This window comes from Herpailurus yagouaroundi, unplaced genomic scaffold, assembly GCF_014898765.1.
Source record: "Herpailurus yagouaroundi ecotype Mexico unplaced genomic scaffold, PumYag 200, whole genome shotgun sequence".
NCBI classification, from domain to species: domain Eukaryota; kingdom Metazoa; phylum Chordata; class Mammalia; order Carnivora; family Felidae; genus Herpailurus; species Herpailurus yagouaroundi.
In genome coordinates, this window is record NW_024412431.1 from 5,405,433 (window position 1) to 5,429,016 (window position 23,584).

The 23,584-nt window shown below is 41.9% G+C and overlaps 1 protein-coding gene and 1 long non-coding RNA gene across 2 annotated transcripts in view; one reads left to right on the top strand and one right to left on the bottom strand.

Annotated features, from left to right (window-relative positions):
* LOC121013844 (adhesion G protein-coupled receptor E2-like) overlaps positions 1–21,293 on the top strand; it is a 44,676-nt gene extending 23,383 nt beyond the window's left edge. The window contains exons 8-9 of the mRNA XM_040449649.1: positions 19,420–19,660; positions 21,284–21,293. Coding sequence (XP_040305583.1) covers positions 19,420–19,660; positions 21,284–21,293 — 251 coding nt within the window. The remainder of the gene's footprint in view (positions 1–19,419; positions 19,661–21,283) is intronic.
* Positions 21,294–21,362: 69 nt separating this feature from the next.
* On the bottom strand, positions 21,363–23,531 carry LOC121014113 (uncharacterized). Its single transcript, XR_005783043.1, has 2 exons — positions 23,418–23,531; positions 21,363–22,694 (listed from the first exon to the last, which is right to left on the bottom strand). It is a non-coding gene; the product is annotated as an uncharacterized LOC121014113 (long non-coding RNA).
* Positions 23,532–23,584: the final 53 nt, after the last annotated feature.

A 23,584-nucleotide genomic window follows, 5' to 3' on the forward strand; every position in this document is an offset into this window, starting at 1 on the left:
CCATCATGTCTCCTTATTGACCCCGAAGTATTTCCTTATGACCCAAGAGCATCGTGTAGATCTTAGTTCTCCAACTGAAACAGGTCTGGAATGAAATACCAGCTCTATCAAGGGCTTGCTACGTGAACTTGGTCAAATCCGTAAACATCTAAAATCTTTCACTGCCTCCTTCCTCTCTTCCATACACATGAGACAGTTTTCTTGGGTTCACTCAACTGGAATGAATTACTTGCTTCCACTTGCAGGCTTTCAGGTGGCTCATGCTTTGGTGGAAGGGGGCTGAACGCCCCCCCCCCCCCCCCCCCCACTGTGAACACTTTTTCAGCCAAGGATGTGGAGTGTAACCAGGCAGGACCAATGCAGCATCCCTCAGTGCAGCTGATGTCATCTGTACAAGGGAAGGGTCCCAAAGACCTGCGATGCTCCATTCTGGCTGTATCGCAGCCCTGTCCCACTCGTGGCTTGAGCTTACTCTGGAAGAATGTGACACTCAGCCCACACCTTTCTGTTTAGGGCATGCTAACAGTGCTTAACCCTTCGTGTTCTTGAACTAGCTCAGCGTCAGCAAGGCCATGTTCCCATCCCTGGGAGCTGGCTCCTAGGATCCCCTGACTAGGACCTGAGCTTCCCTTGCTCCAGAGCCCCAGAAGATGGATATTTCCATTCCTATACTTTGATTGTATTAGTATGTTACCGCTGTCGTAAACAAGCTATCACAGACGTACTGCTGAAAACCACACAAAAATTTATCTTACAGATTTAGAAGTTCAAAGCTTTAAATGGGTCTTAGGGGACTAAAATCAAGGTGTCAGCCGAGCTGAATTCCTCCTGGAGACTATGGGGGAGTTTTGTTTTCTCATCTTTTCCAGCATCTAGAGGCTGCTTGTATTCTTTAGCTAGTGGCCCATTGTTCCATTCATCTTTCTTTCTTTCTTTCTTTCTTTCTTTCTTTCTTTCTTTCTGAGAGAGAGAGAGAGAGATAGAGAAACAGAGCATAAGCAGGGGAGGGGCAGAGAGAGAGGGAGACACAGAATCTGAAACAGGCTCCAGGCTCTGAGCGGTCAGCACCAGAGCCCGACGTGGGGCTCGAACTCATGAACTGTGACATCATGACCTGAGCCGAAGTCAGATGCTTAACAGACTGAGCCACCCAGGCGCCCCACCTATTGTATGTAGGTGTGGTTTGCCTATGGTAGAACCACCAAAAATCTTATAGTTTTTGAGTAAATATCTACTCCCTACCCTGAGATCATATACCCAGCAAAGGAAAGAAACATACTTTCTGTGAGAAAACTAGCATCAGATAGCCAATGAAGGTGTCTAAAATGTAAGTAATCTGATCAGCTGTTTCTACTATCTGTGGGCAAAGAACCAAGCAATTCCATTGCTTAATGTGACTTTATCTTCAGCTGTCTCCTAAAACTTGGTGCCTCTAGTGTTTGAAGATACAGGAGGGCCTCATCCTGGCATCTCTTCTGTGGCTTCCTGAAGCCTCGTTCAAGAAAAACAAAATATTTGGTCTTGTGTTCAGTTCTGAATAATTTCATGAAGCACAATTTTTATCAACTTATTGTATAGAGATTAGCATGGGAGCCTGCCCCACTCAAACACCAGAAATTACAGTGATCTTCTTGTAGACCCGGGAAGAAGCAACTTATATTGGGAATGGAAAGGATAAGGGGGAACAAGACAAAATCCACGTTTTTGACTTTACATCTTAGGTGATTGACGACACACAGTATTTCCAGCCTTGCATTAATTTCCCTCCCCACTCTCTTTTATTTCTCCATGTGTAAAGCAACATTTTACAAACTCAGAAGCAGAGAGACCAGGGCATATATCTTGAAACAGATCATTTTTTTTTTCTGTAGCGCATTTCATTGTTCTTGTCTTCTATACCTTGGGGGTTAGGAAATGCAGGGAGATGGGACTTTTGAGGAAGACCAGTGTTTCTCAAAGTACTTTGTGATATGGCCTTTATGATGATCCTCTGACATAACCATCTGGCAAGGAAATTTGATGATTGAAACTCACAAAAAAATTGAAGGCTCCTTAAATTTCTTATTTGTTTTTTTTTTTTAGGGGCGCCTGGGTGGCGCAGTCGGTTAAGCGTCCGACTTCAGCCAGGTCATGATCTCGCGGTCCGTGAGTTCGAGCCCTGTGTCGGGCTCTGGGCTGATGGCTCAGAGCCTGGAGCCTGTTTCCGATTCTGTGTCTCCCTCTCTCTCTGCCCCTCCCCCGTTCATGCTCTGTCTCTCTCTGTCCCAAAAATAAATAAACGTTGAAAAAAAAATTTAAAATTTCTTATTTGTTTTTTTCAATGGAAACTTTAAAATTCTCTTTCTGTGGTCTTAGACATAATTTGTAAAATATTATTTTTTCTAGGTTAATTAAAACAACCTTTTGAATTATATATTCTTAAATCCGTGGAAAACTGGAACTGTTATTCTCTGAACCCCTGACAGAGGACAAGTAAGACTTTGTTGTGTGTGTTTCAAGAAATTCGTCGTGTCGGCAATGTGAAAGACGTCAACCATGCTTGACATTCAGTTCCTGCAAAATCTGGAATTTGTATGTGCCTTTAAGTGTGCTTAGAAAACTTCCAACATTGGGGCGCCTGGGTGGCGCAGTCAGTTAAGCGTCCAACTTCAGCCAGGTCACGATCTCGCGGTCCGTGAGTTCGAGCCCCACGTCGGGCTCTGGGCTGATGGCTCAGACCCTGGAGCCTGTTTCCGATTCTGTGTCTCCCTCTCTCTCTCTGCCCCTCCCCTGTTCATGCTCTTTCTCTCTCTGTCCCAAAAATAAATAAACGTTGAAAAAAAAAAAAAAACAAAAAACAAAACTTCCAACATAGAAAGGGCCAGCTGTGGCTCAATTTCTTGGTCACTCTGGGTTAAGCCCTTCACCAAAGCCTCTCCTTCCTACAAAGACACGTCCAGATGTTGACAATCTATGAGCCAGAAAACTCACCTCAACGGATTTTCCTACGTACAACATTCATGGGGGGGGGGGGGGGCTAGGGAATTTACATATGCATTGGGTAGGAGGGCACAAACATTCAGTCCACAACAATCTGTAAGATGGAAAACCAGAAGAAAGGGGTACTGTGGTCTAGGGGATCCTGTGCCTGTGGGGACATGGTAGGCATGGGACAAACCCTCGTTGGGGAGGGCAGGTGGGAGAGAGCTCGAGGGTTATCTGATAGCAGCATCCCTAGATGGTTACGGTTTGGGAGGCAGATCTCAGCATTTGTCCCTTTATCTTCACTTTTAAAGCCTATCAAATCTTGTCTCCTTATTTATAATGGGAATAACAATGTTAATTTCCTGATGGGTCATTTTTGGATGTTAAGTGAGAAAATTAAAGACTAAGTTCTGGTAGGAAACCCAAAGATAAGAGTTAACTGGGGCAAGTGGGCATGGCTGTTTTCTAGCTCATTTCTCCAGAATTCTGTCCTCAAGTTAGACACTGCCATGAGGCAAGTCTCTGAAGTGAGATTCCACTTCTCACACTAGAGCTCCAGTACAAGACCCATCCATCAAAGGTGGCAGCGAGGGACGAAGAGACAAGGTTGAAGAGGTCTTTCCCTTCAGCTCTCTGCTTTGGGGGGCGGCTGTGAGCAGCTTATGTCACCACTTGCGCCCATTCCTTGATCTGATGGCTATTGTGTGGACGAGGAAGCAGGGACTCAATCAGGATTTAGCACCTTGGTAGAGAACGTAGAATCTGGACACCAGAAGTATGTTACAAGAAGCTTTCAGAAGCTGAAAGTTAAGGAGCCCATGTGTCATGGAACTGGTAAGTTTAAAAGTCAGGGACCACAAAACCACAAACAGCAGAACATGCAGACTTAGAGTCATCAAGTCCCAGGGACGACTTTGATATCCAGAGGTTGGGTGTTTGGGTTCTAGCCATGTAAGATTGTGAGAGAGAGCATCTGGGATATGGATGTTCCCAGGGATTCAGAGGGGGGCATTAAAAAATGTTTATTTATTTATTTTTGAGAGAGAGAGAGAGAGAGAGAGAGAGAGAGAGAGAACATGAACAAGCAGGGAAGGGGCAAAGAGAGAGGGAGACACAGAATCCGAAGCAGCCTCCAGGCTCTCAGCTGTAGCACAGAGCCTGATGTGGGGCTTGAACCCATGAACCACGAGATCATGACCTGAGCTGACGTAGGCTGCTTAACTGACTGAGCCACCCAGGTGCCCCAGAAAAGTGGGCTTAAGACGTGAAATAGAAGCCAGGGCACTGGGGAAAGGAGTAGTAAAATAGAATGCATGGAGGGGACCGACCACTGGGGAATGCTAGGGGCTGAGCTAGATCAGTCATCCTTCCTTTGGGACATTCTGGGCTAGGAGTTCCAAAAACTGATAGGTAGGGATAGGGGCCTGGGAAGAACTAAGTGAGATATTTTGTGAGTGAAGATGGGAAGATCAGGGATGGTGAGGGGGCTTGATAGGCATTGGGTTGTTTTGAGAGAAGCTGGTGTTAGGGGAACTGGGGAGACACTAGGTGGTGTGTAGGGGCTGGGGGGAAGTGGGAGCAACAGGGATTTGGAGAGAGACTGCATCAGGGGTGAGTACGGCCGTAGACAGGGGGTAGGGGATGGATGGGAGAGACTAGGAGGGACAGGGGATAGATAGAGGGAGACATGGAGGAATGGTGGCTGGAGGGTGCAGGAAGGTGCAGGAGTGGAGCCCCTTAGAGGGCTTGTGGGGATTCAGGACAGTGGGCTGAATACGTCTGAGGTGGTATAACAACTGGGGGAACAGGAAGGGAGGGGGTGGGAAAATGGGGGAGGTTTGTGGACCTGAGGAAAAATGAGGTGAGCTGGTGGGACTGGAGCACCCAGGACACTCTGGGGATTATTGATCTGGCGATCTGGGATGGACAGAAGTCCAATGGTTCTCAGGTGGCTGGAACCGTTGAGTACAAGCAGGGTGGATGGAGGGGAGAACAAGGGGAAACAAGAATGTGTGGTTGTAAAAGAAGGCAGTGAAGTACAGGAGCCCTGGAAGCATGGGAAGGAGTGAGAACTTGGGGAGAAATTATAATAAATTTAATATGGGGCCAAGTATTTGGTAGAGACAGAGGAAGGCTAGAAGTGTTTGCATCCCTGATAGGGCTCAGGGTGCCAGGTGAGGGGCTGAAAGGCTGCTGTTGAAATAGGGATGTAGGAAAAGTGTGAGAAGAATGGGAAGGATTGGGCAGATGTATGAGACCAGGGAAGGAAATAGGTGATGGGTGCTTGAATGGAATCAGAATGTTCTTGGTGTTCTTTGCCATTGGGCGCAGGGTGACTCTGGACTTGGTGGAGGTTACTGGACTAGGGAGATTGGGATGGGAGAGAAAATGGGATGATGAAGGGGTGGGCAATGGTTTGTAGAAAGTGGGGGTGGGGTTTGCAGACTTAGGGAAGACTAGGTGGATAGAGGTAGGGGAATACAGTGATGCTGGCAGACCAAGATGGGAAGGGAGGTGGAGAAATGGACTAGAAGTAGTGAGGAAAGGGGAGAGCCTGGGGGAGCCTGGTGAAGAGACCTGTCTGAGGAGTTTCTTCAAGAGAAGAAAAAGGAGCAGCTGTGCCCAAACCTCTCTTCTCTGCCCCCTCATCCATGGGCAGGTGTGCCATATAATGTCTTCGAGCAGTTGTAGCTCAGACTTTGAGTCCGGAGTTCTCGTCCAGCAAGAGAGCAGATGCAGAAATGAAAACGAGAGAGGCTAATGTCTGGGAGGAGACAAGGGCCCCGAATAGGGGTTGTGTCTCCATAGGTATTGAGCTCTCAAGATTCTACATACGCGGCGAACATGCAGAAGAAAACAATCAGATAGTAGCCATTAACTTGTGTGCGTAAGGAGCAAAGGGTTTGGGGGGCAGGTGGCATTTGACGTTGTGATCAAAGCACAATGATACACTGGCGCCAGATGGAAAGTGTTTTCCTGTAGGCGATATAACTAATTAGCTGCTATCTTTAAAGTTTAAGAGTGATGGAGCATGCAGCTTTAAGGATAACAATTTACTTGTCTCGCTAACTAACCTTGGGTGCTTTCACGCTGCGGGGGGCTTTCCATCCTATGCTTTGTTAACCCTTAAGTGTAAGTTAGAGAATTCTTAAACTTATTTCCCACACAACTATTGTTAAGGTTATGAGTACAGCACTGACTTCCTATTCAGAGAGAACATTACAGGGTTTTCTGATTTCCAAAGGAATGCGAGAAAAATGCAGAACATTTGGAAAGTTTTGAAAAGCATGATGGAAAACTAAATGTTAGGGATCCCACACTGAGAAAAAGGTCATGGTTGACCTGATGGGCATTTTTCTCTCTGTCTCCGTCTCTCATTCTTTGACTTTCTGTCATCCACACCCAGGTGGGTGATCCATTCCTTTGGGGCACACGTGACTTTTTTTTTTTTTTTTACCTCCTCCATGTTGGTCTAAAGCCAGAGACCATGACTTGGAGCTGGTCCAGGGGGCTCCCACTCATGACAACCACCATTCGGAACTAACCACTGGGAACGGGAAACCCTTTAGACCAGTGTCCCCCAACTTCAGACACTCCTCTGACACCACCATGATTTTTGCTATATGTGGTGTCCACGGTCACGTTTATCTTTATCTTGACTCTAGTTTTTCAGCATCCTAACTAATCATAAGTTTTTCTTCCATTATGCCTTCAAATAAGCCAAATTTATAAAGACTTGGAAAAAACATTCATTGATACATCAATCAACATCTCGAGTTATATTTTGGAAAGAATTTTCAGGGTGCTCATTTTATTCATCCCACTTGCCTTAATTTTTTTTTTTTAAATTTTTTTTCTTTCGTTTTTATTTATTTATGGGACAGACAGAGACAGAGCATGAACGGGGGAGGGGCAGAGAGAGAGAGGGAGACACAGAATCGGAAACAGGCTCCAGGCTCCGAGCCATCAGCCCAGAGCCTGACGCGGGGCTCGAACTCACGGACCATGAGATCGTGACCTGGCTGAAGTTGGACGCTTAACCGACTGCGCCACCCAGGCGCCCCTCACTTGCCTTAATTTGAGCGGAGGCCCATTCATTTGTGCACTTGCCTGTTAGATATCCAGCGCTAAGCACATAGCGTATTGCCAGACACACAAGAGAAAACACGTTATTAGTTAAGTGACCAAATAGATTATTTCATACATATTTTTTATACCCATTCTAGGGATGAAGAAATTAAGACTTATGGACACGAACTAATTGGTCCATGGTCACACAGTTAGTGAGCAGCTGAGCTAGGACATGTTCCCAGTTGGAGATAAACTTAAAAAATCAATGTTCGCACATGGGACTATCTTGAGACAGTGCCTGAAAGGGGTCGGTAAGAGGTGGACTTGGAAAGTCTCTTTGAAGCGGTATTTGGAAGGAATCTGCATTTTGGGAAGAGAATGAGAGGAGAAGGAATTATGCCAAGTGCCTTGTAAAGCGATTGGAAGCTTTCAGACAAGCAAGTGACTTCTCTCCCTTCCAAAAATGTTTATGTGTTTGGAATATGGTTGTATTTGTGAAGAGAGAGATTTGAGTAAAATAGAGTCCGGAAAATATGAAAGTATTTTTCTATTCCCCAAATCCAGAGATGACGCCATTTTGTAGAGGTGAGAATCGTGAAAGTCAGGTGTGAATCTCATCAGCCCTAGACAGAAGTAATAATCTGCTTACCTGGGGTTTTCGTTTCTTTTTTCTTTTTGTAATAAATTAAGATTTTAATGGTTCCACTTTTCTTTTTTTTCTGATGTAAATGAGGATTTATTTCATACTGAAACATTAAGAAATGTCTATTAATTATGTAGGAATTGGTAGTTCAGTTTACTCTAGCAATATTCATCTTCAAAATTCTTTGGGGGCATTAATATTCTATTTCTCGTGATTAATGCAGGGTCATTCTCTTCTTGAATACACCATATGTTATGTTATTTACATTACTGTACCTCATAACATTACCACTTTTAGGCACGTTAGCAATGGAGTTTAGAAATATCTATGAAGACTCGTTTTCTGGATCTCTTCAGCTGTTTCAATTTTATTTTATTTTATTTTTATTTATTTAAAAAAATTTTTTTTAACATTTATTTATTTTTGGGACAGAGAGAGACAGAACATGAACGGGGGAGGGGCAGAGAGAGAGGGAGACACAGAATCGGAAACAGGCTCCAGGCTCTGAGCCATCAGCCCAGAGCCCGACGCGGGGCTCGAACTCACGGACCGCGAGATCGTGACCTGACTGAAGTCGGACGCTTAACCGACTGTGCCACCCAGGCACCCCCAGCTGTTTCAATTTTAACAGAATTGTTTGGTAATGTCTGGAGCTGCAAATAGAAACCTTATGAATAATTATGTCTGAGACTATGGTGATAGCTTACAAAGTACTCTTTAGATACCAACTTTTCTTCTCCATCACCTAATAGTCTAAATTCCTCTATCCGCAGACCAAACCCATCCATATTTTGATATAACCATAGCCTTCCACAATTGAAGCTTTCTCTCTAGCACAATACACGTGCTACTTTTCACTCCCATCAGCCTCCAGTTTTCTCCTTCCATTTTATATTATGTAAGATGGATTGCTTTTCCTCAACTCCTCTTTTTTTCTCAGGCAAAGTCCCATGGATCTTTTAAGATAAGACTTAGTTTCTAGATTCATCTCTCCTCTGTGGCATTTTGTAAGACTTCCCCAAAGAGTAAACTTCTCACTTAAACACCAGTTTTCAGAAGGGTTAATGTACATATTTTTTATTCACAAAGAAATTGTCAATACCCTTACAGAAGTAAAAGAAAGTAGCAAAAATATGTCCAAAAGACCATAAAAACTCCTGTAATCCTACCTACCTAGAAATAATTTCCTTTCTTATGCATCCTCACATATGTACATAATGGTTCTACTTTTCATTGCACAAGAAATCTATATTTTTTCTTGTTGTAATTCCTTTAAATACTGTAGGAATCTATACATTGAAAGTTTCCCCTTACGTCCCATTTACACCCCCTTACATCACAGACACATGCCCACATTCTTTCTATAGGCATCTACTGTTTATAGTTTTGTTAAAAATTTTTTTCCTTCCAACTAAAACTTTTATTTTATTAATATAATTTATTGTCAAATTGGCTAACATAGAGTGTGTAAAGTGTGCTAATTTTTCTTAAATTTTATTTATTTTTGAGAGAGAGACAGAGGGAGTGAGCAGGGGAGGGGCAGAGAGAGAAGGAGAGAGAGAATGTCAAGCAGGTTCTGTGATGTCAGCATGGAGCCTGATGTGGAGCTCAACTCACAAGCCATGAGGTCATGACCTGAGCTGAAACTAAGAGTCGGATGCTTAACGGACTGAGCCACCTGGGTGCCCCTACTGTGTATAGTTTTATATTCATCTTTCTTATCATTATTTCTATGCATGTACATATATATTTATATATCTCCATGCATGTTATAGAAATGGGTTCATATTATGTGTACCATTGTGGAATTCATTTTTCACATATAGCTTTTACACAGTTGTAGAGTATTCCCTAGTATGGCTGTATCATGTTTAACTACTTCTTGTGAATGAACATTTGGGTTATCTCCTAGCAGTGAAATACTTTCTGCTTTGTGAGCTATGTGGGCTCGGTCACAACAACACAAACCTTCTGTAAAGGCTCAGACAGGAAATATTTCAGCTTTGTGAGCCATATGGTCTCTGTTACGATGACTCAACTCCATGGTTGTCCCCGCCAAACTCAGGCACAGACAAAACATCAACGAACAGGCACGACTGTGCCAATAAAACTTCATTTACAAACACAAGCAGCCAGCCCACGAGCTGTAGTTTGCCAAACCGGATTATGAGCAGACGTAAGTCTTGGGGTCAGAGTCAGAATTCAGGGACCTGCATGTCTGAGAGGACAGAGGAGAAATTGAATGGGATAAGGACAGAATGCTCATATGTAAGTGGCCCTCCTTGCAGCCTTGTCTACATCAGCACAACCCTACCCCTGAAGCAGGGCCAGCTGGATGTGATGGCATACCTGATCCAGTGAGTCCCTGTGTTCCAACTGCTACTGCCATTCATTCATTCATTCATTCATTCATTCATTCATTCATGTAATTTTTAAGTAGGCTTCACACCCAGTGTGGAGCCCAACGCAAGACTTGAACTCACGACCCAGAGACCAAGACCTGAGCTGAGATCCAAGAGTCGGATGCTTAACCGACTGAGCCACCCAGGCATCCCTGCTACGGCCCCTTAACATTACACTGTCCTCTGCCTGCAGTTGTTCCTTTTTTTTTTTTTAATGTTTCTTTATTTTTGAGAGAGAGACACAGTGTGAATGGGGGAGGGGCAGAGAGGGAGAGGGAGACACAGAATCCAAGGCAGGCCCCAGGCTCTGAGCTGTCAGCACAGAGCCTGATGCGGGGCTCGAACTCAAGAGCTGCGAGATCATGACCTGAGCGGAAGTCAGACGCTTAACCCCCAGAGCCTCCTAGGCGCCCCAGGCTGCAGTTGTTTCTGATATGAAATCAAGGGAAATTTATGTTGCTGTTTCCCTTTTATGTAAGGTGTCATTTCTCTTTGGCTGCATTTAGGATTGTCTTTTTATCTTTGGTTTTTAGCAGTTTGATTACGATATGCCTAGGTGTGCTTTTCTTTGTATTTGTTCTGCTTAGAATTTGCAGAACTTCTTGAATCAAGAAATTACATCTTTCAACAAGTTTGGGGAGTTTTTGGCCATTATTTAAATATCTTCCTGCTCCAGGAGTGCCTGGGTGGCTCAGTGAGTTAAGCATCTGACTTTTGATTTCAGCTCAGGTTGTGATCTCAGTTTGCGAGACTGAGCCCCGCATCGGGCTCTGCACTGGCAGCACGGGACCTACTTGGAATTCTCTTTCCCTCTCTCTCTCTCTCTCTGCCCCTCCCTTGCTTGCATCTGTCCTCTCTCAAAATGAATCAATAAACATAAAAAATATTTTCCGGGGGCGCCTGGGTGGCTCAGTCCGTTAAGCATCCGACTTCGGCTCAGGTCACGATCTCACGGTTCGTGAGTTCGAGCCCCGCGTCGGGCTCTGGGCTGATGGCTCAGAGCCTAGAGCCTGCTTCTGATTCTGTGTCTCCCTCTCTCTCTGTCCCTCCCCCATTCATGCTCTGTCTCTCTCTGTCTCAAAAATAAACATTAAAAAAAATTAAAAAAAAAATTTCCGGCTCCATTTCTCTCCTATCCTTCTTGAATTCCAGATACTGAGAGTCCTCAGAAAATTCTAAAAAACAAAGCAGGTTTCACACCCAGTGCAGAGCCCGATTTGAGGCTTGATCTTACCACCATGAGGTCATGACCTGAGCTGAAATTAAGAGTTGGACACTTAACCGACTGAGCTGCCCAGGTGCCCTGAAATTGCTCTGCTTATTTTCTTAAAAGATTTTTTTTTTGAAGTTTATTTATTTTGAGATGGAGCTCTCATGCACATGTGCCTGTGTGAGCAGGGGAGGGGCAGAGAGAGGGAGAGAGAATCCCAAGCAGGCTCAGCATGTCAGTGTAGAGCCCAATGAGGGGCTCAAACTCACCAACCGTGAGATCATGACCCGAGCGAAAATCAAGTCAGACGCTTAACTGACTGAACCACCCTGGTGCCCTTGCTCTATGTTTTTAAAGACCAATTTTTTTAGGGGCGCCTGGGTGGCTCAGTCGGTTAAGCAACTTTGGCTTAGGTCACGATCTCGCAGTCCGTGAGTTCAAGCCCCGTGTCGGGCTCTGTGCTGACAGCTCAGAGCCTGGAGCCTCTTTCAGATTCTGTGTCTCCCTCTCTCTGACCCTCCCCCGTTCATTCTCTGTCTCTCTCTGTCTCAAAAATAAACGTTAAAAAAAAGAGACTAATTTTTTAAAGAGCAATCATAGGTACATGGCAACATTAACAGGAAAGAGCAGTGATTTCCCCATATAGCCCTTGTCCAAACACGCATACCCCACGTGTACCCCAGCAGGGACATCAACATCACTCACCAGAAGGTACATTTGTTACAATTGATGTATCTAGACTGACACATCATCATCGTGCAAAGTCCATAGTTCAAGTTGGGGTTCACTCTTGGTGTTGTGCATTCTGTTGCTGGCACGTTTTTCAATATTTCATTCTTGCAAATGTAATCCAAACAACCTTCTTGTAAATATCGTCCTATGAATATGGTAGTGTTTTTCTGAGAAACACTGGAAAGATGTGGGATTGCTGGGGTCTAGGGGTATGTTCAATTTTCATAGCTATTAACAAATTGCTGAATGAAGTGTTTATATCGGTTTATGCTAATGCCATATGGGAATGTCTCTTTCACCCTGGTCTAACCAATATTGAATGCTGTCCAACTTTGAGGATTTTTTTTTCAATCTAATGCTTGACAGTATTAGCTCCTTGTTGTAGTAACTTCAATATCCTTGATTACTATGCGTTTTTTTCCTCTTTAAGTATTTTATTGACAAAATGCAGACTCATATCATGCATTTCTTTTTTTTTCTTTTTTTTTTTAACGTTTATTTATTTTTGAGACAGAGAGAGACAGAGCATGAACAGGGGAGGGGCAGAGAGAGAGGGAGACACAGAATCTGAAGCAGGCTCCAGGCTCTGAGCCATCAGCCCAGAGCCTGATGCAGGGCTCGAACTCATGGACCGTGAGATCGTGACCTGAGCTGAAGTTGGAGGCTTAACCGACTGAGCCACCCAGGCGCCCCATCATGCATTTCTTCTTTTACTTTGCTATTTGTTCAGATAGTGCACACAGAGTTAGGTTAGATTTTTTTTTCTTTTCTTTTTCTTTTTCTTTTTTTTTTTTTGGGTAAAAGTAATTTAACTTTATTTTTTATTTTTTAAAAATTTACATCCAAATTAGTTAGTATATAGTGAAGCAATGATTTCAGGAGTAGATTCCTTAGTGCCCCTTATCCATTTAGCCCATCCTCCTCCCACAACCCCTCCAGCAACCTTCAGTTTGTTCTCCATATTTATGAGTCTCTTCTGTTTTTCCCCCTCCCTGTTTTTATATTCTTTTTGTTTCCCTTCTCTTATGTTCATCTGTTTTGTCTCTTAATGTCCTCATAGGAGTGAAGTCATATGATTTTTGTCTTTTTCTGACTGACTAATTTCACTCAGCATAATACCCTCCAGTTCCATCCATGTAGTTGCAAATGGCAAGATTGCATTCTTTTTGATTGCCGAGTAAGACTCCATTGTATATATATATACCACATTTTCTTTATCCATTCATCCATCGATGGACATTTGGGCTCTTTCCATACTTTGGCTATTGTTGATAGTGCTGCTATAAACATGGGGATGCATGTGTTCAAAAAAGCACACCTGTATCCCTAGTAGATAAATGCCGAGTAGTGCAATTTCTGGGTCATAGGGTAGTTCTATTTTTAGTTTTTTGAGAAACCTCCATACTGTTTTCCAGAGTGGCTACACCAGTTTCATTCCCACCAACAGTGCAAAAGAGATCCTCTTTCTCTGCATCCTCGCCAACATCTGTTGTTGCCTGAGTTGTTGATGTTTGCCATTCTGACAGATGTAAGGTGGTATCTCATTGTGGTTTTGATTTGTATTTCCCTGATGATGAGTGATGTGGAGCATTTTTTCATGTGTCGGTTGGCCATCTGGATGTCTTCTTTGGAGAAGTGTCTATTCATGTCTTTTGCCCATTTCTTCACTGGATTATTTGTTTTTTGGGTGTTGAGTTTAATAAGTTCTTTGTAGATTTTGGATACTAACCCTTTATCTGATATGCCATTTGCAAGTATCTTCTCCCATTCTGTCGGTTGCCTTTTAGTTTTGCTGATTGTTTCCTTCGCTGTGCAGAAGCTTTTCATCTTGATGAGGTCCCAGTAGCTCATTTTTGCTTTTGTTTCCCTTGCCTCTGGAGACATGTTGAGTAAGAAGTTGCTGAGGGCAAGATCAAAGACATTTTTGCCTGCTTTCTCCTCGAGGATTTTGCTGGCTTCTGGTCTTACATTGAGGTCTTTCATCCATTCTGAGTTTATTTTTGTGTCTGGTGTAAGAAAGTAGTCCAGGTTCATTCTTCTGCATGTCGCTGTCCAGTTTTCCCAGCACCACTTGCTGAAGAGGCTGTCTTTATTCCATTGGATAGTCTTTCCTACTTTGTCAAAGATGAGTCGGCCACACGTTTGTGGATCCATTTCTGGGTTCTCTATTCTGTTCCATTGATCTGAGTGTCTGTTCTTGTGCCAGTACCATACTGCCTTGATGATTACAGCTTTGTAGTATAGCTTGAAGTCTGAATTGTGATGCCTCCTGCTTTGGTTTTCTTTTTCAAGACTGCTTTGGCTATTCAGGGTCTTTTCTGGTTCCATACAAATTTTAGGATTATTTGTTCTAGCTATGTGAAGAATGCTGGTGTTATTTTGATAGGGATTGCATTGAATATGTAGATTGCTTTGGGTAGTATCAACATTTTAACAATATTTGTTCTTCCTATCCAGGAGCATAGAATCTTTTTCCCTTTTTTTGGTGTCTTCTTCAATTTCTTTCATAAGCTTTCTATACATTTCAGTGTATAGATTTTTCACCTCTTTGGTTAGATTTATTCCTAGGTATTTTATGGTTTTTTGTGCAACTGTAAATGGATCGATTCCTTGATTTCTCTTTCTGTTGCTTCATTGTTGGTGTATAGGAATGCAACCGATTTCTGTGCATTGATTTTATATCCTGCAACTTTGCTGAATTCATGAATCAGTTGTTGCAGTTTTTTGGTGGAATCTTTCGGGTTTTCCATATAGAGTGTCATGTCATCTTCGAAGAGTGAAAGTTTGACCTCCTCCTGGCCGATTTGGATGACTTTTATTTATTTGTGTTGTCTGATTACAGAGGCTAAGACTTCCAATACTATGTTGAATAACAGTGGCGAGAGTGGACATCCCTGTCTTGTTCCTGACCTTAGGGGGAAAGCTCTCAGTTTTTCCCCATTGAGGATGATATTAGTGTTTGGTTGTTCATATGTGGCTTTTATGATCTAGAGGTATGCTCCTTCTATCCCTACTTTCTTGAGGGTTTTTATCAAGAAAGGATGCTGTATTTTGTCAAATGCTTTCTCTGCATCTATTGAGAGGATCATATGGTTCTTGTCCTTTCTTTTATTGATGTGATGAATCATGTTAATTGTTTTGTAGATATTGAACCAGCCCTGCATCCCAGGTACAAACCCCACTTGGTCGTGGTGAATAATTTTTTTTAATGTATTGTTGGATCCAGCTGGCTAATATCTTGTTGAGGATTTTGCATCCATGTTCATCAGGGAAATTGGTGTATAGTTCTCCTTTTTAGTGGGGTCTCTGGTTTTGGAATCAAGGTGATGCTGGCTTCATAGAAAGAGTTTGGAAGTTTTCCTTCCATTTCCATTTTTTGGAACAGTTTCAAGAAAATAGGTGTTAACTCTTCCTTAAATGTTTGGTAGAATTCCCCTGGAAAGCCATCTGGCCCTGACTCTTGTTTTTTGGCAGATTTTTGATTACTAAGTCTATTTCCCTACTGGTTATGGGTCTGTTTAAATTTTCTATTTCTTCCTGTTTCATTTTTGGTAGTGTATATGTTTCTAGGAATTTGTCCATTTCTCCCAGATTGCCCATTTTATTGGCATTGCTCATAATATTCTCTTATTATTGTTTTTATTTTTGGTGTGTTGGTTGTGATCTTTCCTCTTTCATTCTTGATTTTACTTTTTTGGGTCCTTTCCTTTTTCTTCTTGATCAAACTGGCTAGAGGTTTATCAGTTTTGTTAATTATTTCACAGAACCAGCTTCCGGTTTCATTGATCTGTTCTACTGTTTTTTTGGTTTTGATAGCATTAATTTCTGTTGTAATCTTTATTATTTCCTGTCTTCTGCTGTTTTTGGGTTTTATTTTCTGTTCTTTTTCCAGCTCCTTAAGGTGTAAGGTTAGGTTGTGTATCTGAGATCTTTCTTCCTTCTTTAGGAAGGCCTGGATTGCTATATACTTTCCTCTTATGACCGCCTTTGCTGTCCCAGAGGTTTTGGGTTGTGGTGCTATCATTTTCATTGACTTCCATATACTTTTTAATTTCTTCTTTAACTGCTTGGTTAGCCCATTCATTCTTTAGTAGGACGTTCTTCAGTCTCCAAGTATTTGTTAACTCTCCAAATCTTTTCTTGTGGTTGATTTCAAGTTTCATAGCATTGTCGTCTGAGAATATGCACGGTATGATCTTGATCTTTTTGTATTTACTTAGGGCTGATTTGTGTCTCAGTATATGGTCTATTCTGGAGAACGTTCCATGTGCATTGGAGAAGAATGCATATTCTTCTGCTTTAGGATGAAATGTTCTGAATATATCTGTGAAGTCCATCTGGTTCAATGTGTCATTCAAAGCCATTGTTTCCTTGTTGATATTTTGGTTAGATGATCTGTCCATTGTTGTGAGTGGGGTGTTGAAGTCTCCTACTATTATGGTATTACTATCGATGAGTTTCTTTATGTTTGTGATTAACTGATTTATATATTTGGGTGCTTTCACATTTGGTGCATAAATGTTTACAATTGTTAGGTCTTCTTGGTGGATAGACCCCTTGATTATGATATAATGCCCTTCTGCATCTCTTGATACACTCTTTATTTTAAAGTCTAGATTGTCTGATATAAGTATGGCTACTCCGGCTTTCTTTTGTTGACCATTAACATGATAGATGGTTCTCCATCCCCTTATTTTCAATCTGAAGGTGTCTTTAGGTCTAAAGTGGGTCTCTTGTAAACAGCATATAGATAGATCTTGTTTTCTTATCCATTCTGTTACCCTATGTCTTTTGATTGGAGCATTGAGTCCACTGATGTTTAGAGTGAGTACTGAAAGATATGAATTTATTACCATCATGATGCTTGTAGAGTTGGAGTTTCTGGTGGTGTTCTCTGGTCCTTTCTAATCTTTTGTTGCTTTTGGTATGTATATATATATACATATATACACACATATATATATGTATATGTATATATATACACATATGTATGTATGTATATATATACATGTGTATACATATACACATGTGTGTGTGTGTGTGTGTATATATATATATATATATTTTTTTCCCCATCTTTTCTCCCCTCAGAGAGTCCCCCTTAAAATTTCTTGCAGGGCTGGTTTAGTGGTCACAAACTGCTTTAACTTTTGTTTGTCTGGGAAACTTTTTATCTCTCCTTCTATTTTGAATGACCTTGCTGGATAAAGAATTCTTGACTGCATATTTTTCTGATTCAGCACACTGAATATATCCTACCACTCCTTTCTGGCCTGCCAAGGTTCTGTGGATAGTTCTGCTGCAAACCTGATCTGTCTTTTCTTGTAGATTAGGGACTTATTTTCCCTTGCTGCTTTCATGATTCTCTCCTTGCCTGAGTATTTTGTGAATTTGACTATGATATGCCTTGTTGATGGTCGGTTTTTGTTGAATCTAATGGGAGTCCTCTGTGCTTCCTGGATTTTGATGTCTGTGTCTTTCCAGGTTAGGAAAGTTTTCCGCTAAGATTTGCTCACATAACCCTTCTACCCCTATTTCTCTCTCTTCCTCCTCTGGGACCCTATGATTTTGATGTTGTTCCTTTTGAATGAGTCACTGATTTCTCTAATTCTTAAATCGTGCTCTTTTGCCTTAATCCCCCTCTTTTTTTCTGCTTCGTTATTCTCTATAAGTTTGTCCCGTATATCTCTGATTCTCTGTTCTGCCTCATCCATCCTTGCCACCACTGCATCCATCCATGATTGCAGCTCAGTTATAGCATTTTTAATTTCATTCTGGCTGTTTTTTACTTCATTTATCTCTGCAGAAAGAGATTCTAATCTATTTTCGACTCCAGCAAGTATTCTTATTATCGTGATTCTAAATTCTGGTTCAGACATCTTGCTTGTGTCTGTGTTGGTTAAATCCCTGGCTGTCGTTTCTTCGTGCTCTTTCTTTTGGGGTGGGTGAATTCCTTTGTTTTGTCATTTTGAAGGCAGAAAAGGAATTAATGAGGTAGAAAAATTGAAATTAAAAAAATTAAAATTAAAAAATATTAAAATTAAAAATTAAAAACACACCCACACAAAAATCTAATAGATGATGCTAGATCCTACGTGTGTTTTGGTCTGGGTGTAGAAAGTGGTTTGATAGATTAGAGAAACAAACAAACAAAAAAAAGGGGGGAGAGAGAAAAAAAAGAAATCATTTGAGAATTTGAAAAAATGAATACACTAAAGTAGATAAAATACACAAATGTAGAGAATATAGTAGGAAAAAATTACAGAAAAATATTTTTAATAAAAATTAAAAAGAAATGAATTTTTCACTTTCTGTATTTAAGAAAAAAGAAAAGAAATGAAAGAGAAAAAAGATAAAAAAAGAAAAAAGAAGAAAAAAAAGAAATCATTTGAAAATTTGAAAAAGTGAATACACTGTAGTATACTAAAATAAAATGATGGGAGTGAGATAGAATTTGAAAAAATTTACACAAAAGCAAAAAATATAGTAATAAAAATTAAATAAAAATATTTTTAAGAGAAACTGAAAATAAAAATGAAGTTTTTCTCTTTCTGCATTCAAGAAAAGAATAGAAATGAAAAAGAGAAAAAAAGAAGAAAAAAAGGCAATTGTTTGAACATTTGAAAAGGCGCGTACACTGAAGTAGACTAAAATAAAATGATGGAAGTAAAGTAGAAGTTGAAAAAATTTACACCAAAGTAAAAAATACAGTAATAAAAATTAAAGACAGATATTTTTAAGAAAGATTGAAAATAAAAATGAGTTGTTTCTCTTTCTGTATTCAAGAAAAAGAAAAGAATTGTAAAAGAGAAAAAGAAAAAAAAAGAGAGAGAGAAAAAATTGAATAGATGAACCTGCTAACAGATTGAAGTAGGACTGAAATTGCTTCGTTTTCCCCTAGAATCAGTCCACGTAGCTCTTTATAGTCCAGAAATGAAGCCGGCGGTGAGGTTTGTGTTCTTGAAGAGCGAAGTTGGCCCAGTTGGGCAGGGCTCGTTGTAACAGCTCCGCTCTCCACTAGATGGCGCTGCTAGCCTACGGGGGTGGATTGTTGCAGGGCTTGTTGGTGCGCAGGCGCATGCGCGGGAGCGGGGAGAAATGGCGCCACCCAGCCACCCAGTCTGTTCTCCCGGATCGGCAATTGTGCACCAGTCCTCCGTTTTCAGCTCTCCTCCACTCCCTGCTTTTCCATTCTCCGTGACCAGGCCCCAGGCAGTACCTCTCTCCCAAGTTTTGTCTCAGATGCGGCTGTTTTCCCCGGCCCCTTACTTCCGAAGGACTGTGGCTTTGACCCGCTCCGCCCCTCTGCGGGAAGGTCTCACCGAGCAGTGGCCGAATGAGCAATGGCCGAATGTCGGCTGCACCCAGGAACGCTTGCCGGACCCTGCTGGTGCCAGTGCCGGTGCCCCGAGACTGCGGCCAGGTGTCAGCCCGCCCCCCCAAAAAGATCGCGAGACGGTGTAGCCTCAGCGTTTCAGGGACCGTGGAAAATCACAACACACATCTGGCACCAGGCTTCACCCTCAACGACCTCGTCCCAGCACCAGCGAGTGTGGCCGCCTTCCGGGGTCTGCTGGGACCAGGTGGCCTCAACAGTCTCTACCGAATGTCCTTCCGGCAGTGGAACCGCTTTTCCCCGTGTGGCCCGAGAACCTCCCGGACCCCACTCTGTTCCTGGGGATTCACCTTTCCCACCAGAGCACCGCCAGGTAGGGAGCTGCGGAGTTGCAGCCTTATGCGCTCCCCTTGTTTACAGTCTTAATGGAATTTAAACCGTCTCCTTTCTCCCTTTGTCCCTTTGTCCCTTCGTCCCTGCGGCTGTTTCCAATTTTCCACTTTCTCTCCAGCTGCTTTTGGGGAGGGGTGCTTTTCCTGTATGCTCCCCCCCCCCAGTCTCCATCCTCTCTCCCCCTGCAAAAGGGGTTCCCTACCTTCGGGGCTTCTTGCTCCCCAAGTTCAGCTCTCCGTGCCGCGTATCTGCTGAATTCTGTGGTTCAGGTTGCGCAGATTGTTGTGTTAATCTTCCAATCAGTTTTCTAGGTGTGTAGGATGGTTTAGTATCGGTCTGGCTGTACTTCATGGACGCGAGACACACAAAAAGCTTCCAGGCTGTTCCGCCATCTTGGCTCCTCCCCGATTAACTATGCGTTTGTTAGCAATTTGCTTTTCTTTTTCTGTTAATTACCTATCAGTTTCTTTTTCTAATATTTCATTAACCTTTTTATTATTGAATTTTACAAGTTCTTTGCACATATTTTTGCCACTCCTTCAGAGTTTCTACACTCTCATGACTGCCCATACTTGGCCCTCAGCAATTCATTCAGAAATGTAGGTTCTCTTTTAAGCATTTCTGTGGCACCCGGATCTCTTCCTTTAGTGCTTCCCATAGGTCTGCCTATGTGTGGATAATCCTGTCTTTCCTTAGACTTTAGGCCACTTTGTTGTCCTTACCTACCTTCTGTTATAGGTAAGAGAGTTTGAGAAACCAAATGATTTTGTAGTTTATGTGGATTTTTCCTATTGTTATGTTGAAAGCAATACTCGTTTCCGTTTTTTATTTTGTAGGCAGAAGTGGAGATCCCCCCTATTTTCTCGTAATATTTTAATGATTTTGTTTTTTTTTTTTTAATTTTGATTTCAAACCCATCACCATTAGCTGTGCAAATTCATAGTTTTAGAAAAGATCCATTCACAGAATTAGTTTTGTGTGGAGGAAAAGACATTTTTATTGGACGTCTAGAAATCTATGATGGTATATAACTTTTAATGAATTAATAACTAGTATATGTATATACTTTTCTGACACCTTTTTATTATTTTTTCTGACAGCTTTGATTGACCATTTTTAAATTTAGAATTTGGAAGAATGATACAATGAATGAACACTCACATACTCTTCATCTAGAGTCAACAATTGTTAACATAGTGCCACATTGAAAGATCTTTCTCAATTCATTTCCACACGTGGATACATTTTCTTGCTAAAACATGTGATAGTCAGTGGCAGACATTATGACACTTCATTCCTCAATACTTCTTCAACAAATATTTCGGAACTCAAGGAATGTTCTCTGCATAACCACAATACTATTATTATGTCCAAGAAAATGAACAATATCATAATAACTTTCAATGTCTGGTACATATTCAAATTATCCTCATTGTCTGCAAAATGTCATCTAGAGCTGTATATCTGAGCCAGAGGCTCCCTAACATTGATGCCGAATTTGTGATGTCACTTTTGTCTCTTTTAATTTACAGCAGCCTCTAGCCCCTTTTAAAAATGATACTGATTTCTCAACTCTGACGTTGTAGCCTGAAAGCAGCCATAGACAATACATCAATGTTCCAATAAAACTTTATTAACAAAAACAGGAAGTTCCCTGGATTTGGCCTGTATGCTATAGTTTGGTTACCCTCTCTCTAAAGGCTGGGTTAGATTTCAATTTTTTATGTACTAAAAATGGGATGTTGTAACTTCAACAATGGGATGTATGTATCTCCTGATATTCCTAATGTCAGTTTGCCCACCATCGATGATATTAAGTATGGGCATTAATTCAGATGGTGGCTGTCAGATCTCCACGTTGCAAATGTGCACTTTGGCCCTTGTAATTAATCGGTGATCCAAGAGGTGATTCTTTGGTGCTCTGGTCCCAGCCTGTTCTCCAACACCCTTTCACTCAATGCTTTTAGTGACTATTTATGGGATATTGAAAGAATCATGCTCTTCTAATTCTATCGAATTTTCTGCATCTATTAACTGAGCTTCTAAGTATCACTATGGACTCATGAATATGTTTATCTAAAATATTATACTCATGTACAGTCATTTGATGTTCAAATTGTTACAAAATTGGTCAGTGGGAGCCTCCAGGGAATGTCTTGGAGGGGGAACCACTCTGGGTTTAGATCTTGCCTAGATGAATGGTAAGGATGAAATATTATGTTACGTATAAATGTGCTGTAGCAATATACACCTTTCCCCACAGCTCAACTTATAAAATGTAAAGATGCAGAGACTCGAGTCTCATAGTTCTGATTTTACTCCATCGGATGAAACTTTTTTTTCCCCACATTGAAACTCTGTGAACTCGGGAACTGGATCTCCTTGATCCAGTGCACATGTTTGGAAGGAATTAATCAGTAGGGCTTCAGGAATGGAGAGTGAGTTAAGTTGAGGCATGTATGTATGAATGGAGACCAACTGGTCTACTTTGCCTGTAACCAAAATGTTTCCTGGGGAGAAATACTGTCAGCTCTAAAATCAGGCAAGTCTTGGGCAACTGGCATTAGTTGTTTATTCAACAGGCAGGTATTTGAATATTACTTTCCTCTCCTGTGTTATTTTAGGGAAGTCCTTTGAGGCTGGTTTTCCTTGTTATGTATCATCAACCTGAGGAAGAATCTTTTTGGAAAAAGAGGTTTCTACTGGGGTATTGGGTTAGAGCTCCTGATTATACTGGGAAGGAGATGATGAGAATGCTTGTATGTACCAGAAAACCCAAATTCGCCAGCAGGTGAATGACACACGTTTCCCGCATACTTTTCTCCCACAGTGGTGCCAAGGAGAGTTATTTTTAATACTCTTTGCCCCAAAGAGGACGATTCAGTGTTTTCTTCACTTTCTAAGAGACAAGTTCACCAGGGTTAGCTGTTCATTATAATTCTCCTAAAAAAAGAAGGTGTAAAAACGATTCTGTGTTAGAAAGTGCAATGTTTGTGTACAGAAAACTATAAAATATTGTCAAAAGAAGTCTGAGAAGAGAAAAAGTTTTGTGGACCCGAACGTACAAATGCTTGGGACAATTCACATTGCCAGAATCTCCCCCCTTGGCCTCTGTGATTCTCTAATGAGGTTTTACAGTGTCTGTATCTTTGGAAATACTAGGAATGATTGCAGACTTTTATGGGAGGTTTCAATGCAACTTAATCCTTATTTCACTTTTATGACTATATACACACCAGGTGTTTACTGTTCATTATATACAGGGACAGCATGGAATGATTTGGGATACAGGATATGCAGTGACCCTGTACAGCTGGGGCATCTCTGCTCCAGATTATTACTTCCCGATTACTTAGCTGACCACAGCATCTTTCTCTGCTTCTGAGTGTTTTCTATCTTGTCGATTTTAAGTATAGTTAAAAAGTGGTTGCACCATATCATGCAAAGAGGACAGTCATGTGCAAGGGTCACTGTGAACATAGAAGCTCAGCGAGTGAAAGTATAGGAAGAGCTCATTTCAAGACAGGGAAGTGCCTTCAAGTGAGTCCAGGCATGAGCCTTCCTAGGGCATTGCCTGCTCTCTGCTCAGGTTGTCCAGTGAGGCAGGCAGGAGACGCCCAAGCGGATCGGCTAGGGAAATGCTCTGGGAACACTGCATAATCTTACCGCACTGTGCTTGGAGGCATCAGACATGGTCCTGCTTGAGAGCGTGTAATTCTCAGGCTCGGCTTTGGCTTTCCTGACCCCTCTGAACCACTTCCTGTACTGCTCCCGGACCTGCAGGGGCGAAGCACGCTCTGGGTCAGCTCACTGGGCGGGGTGGGGACAGGAAG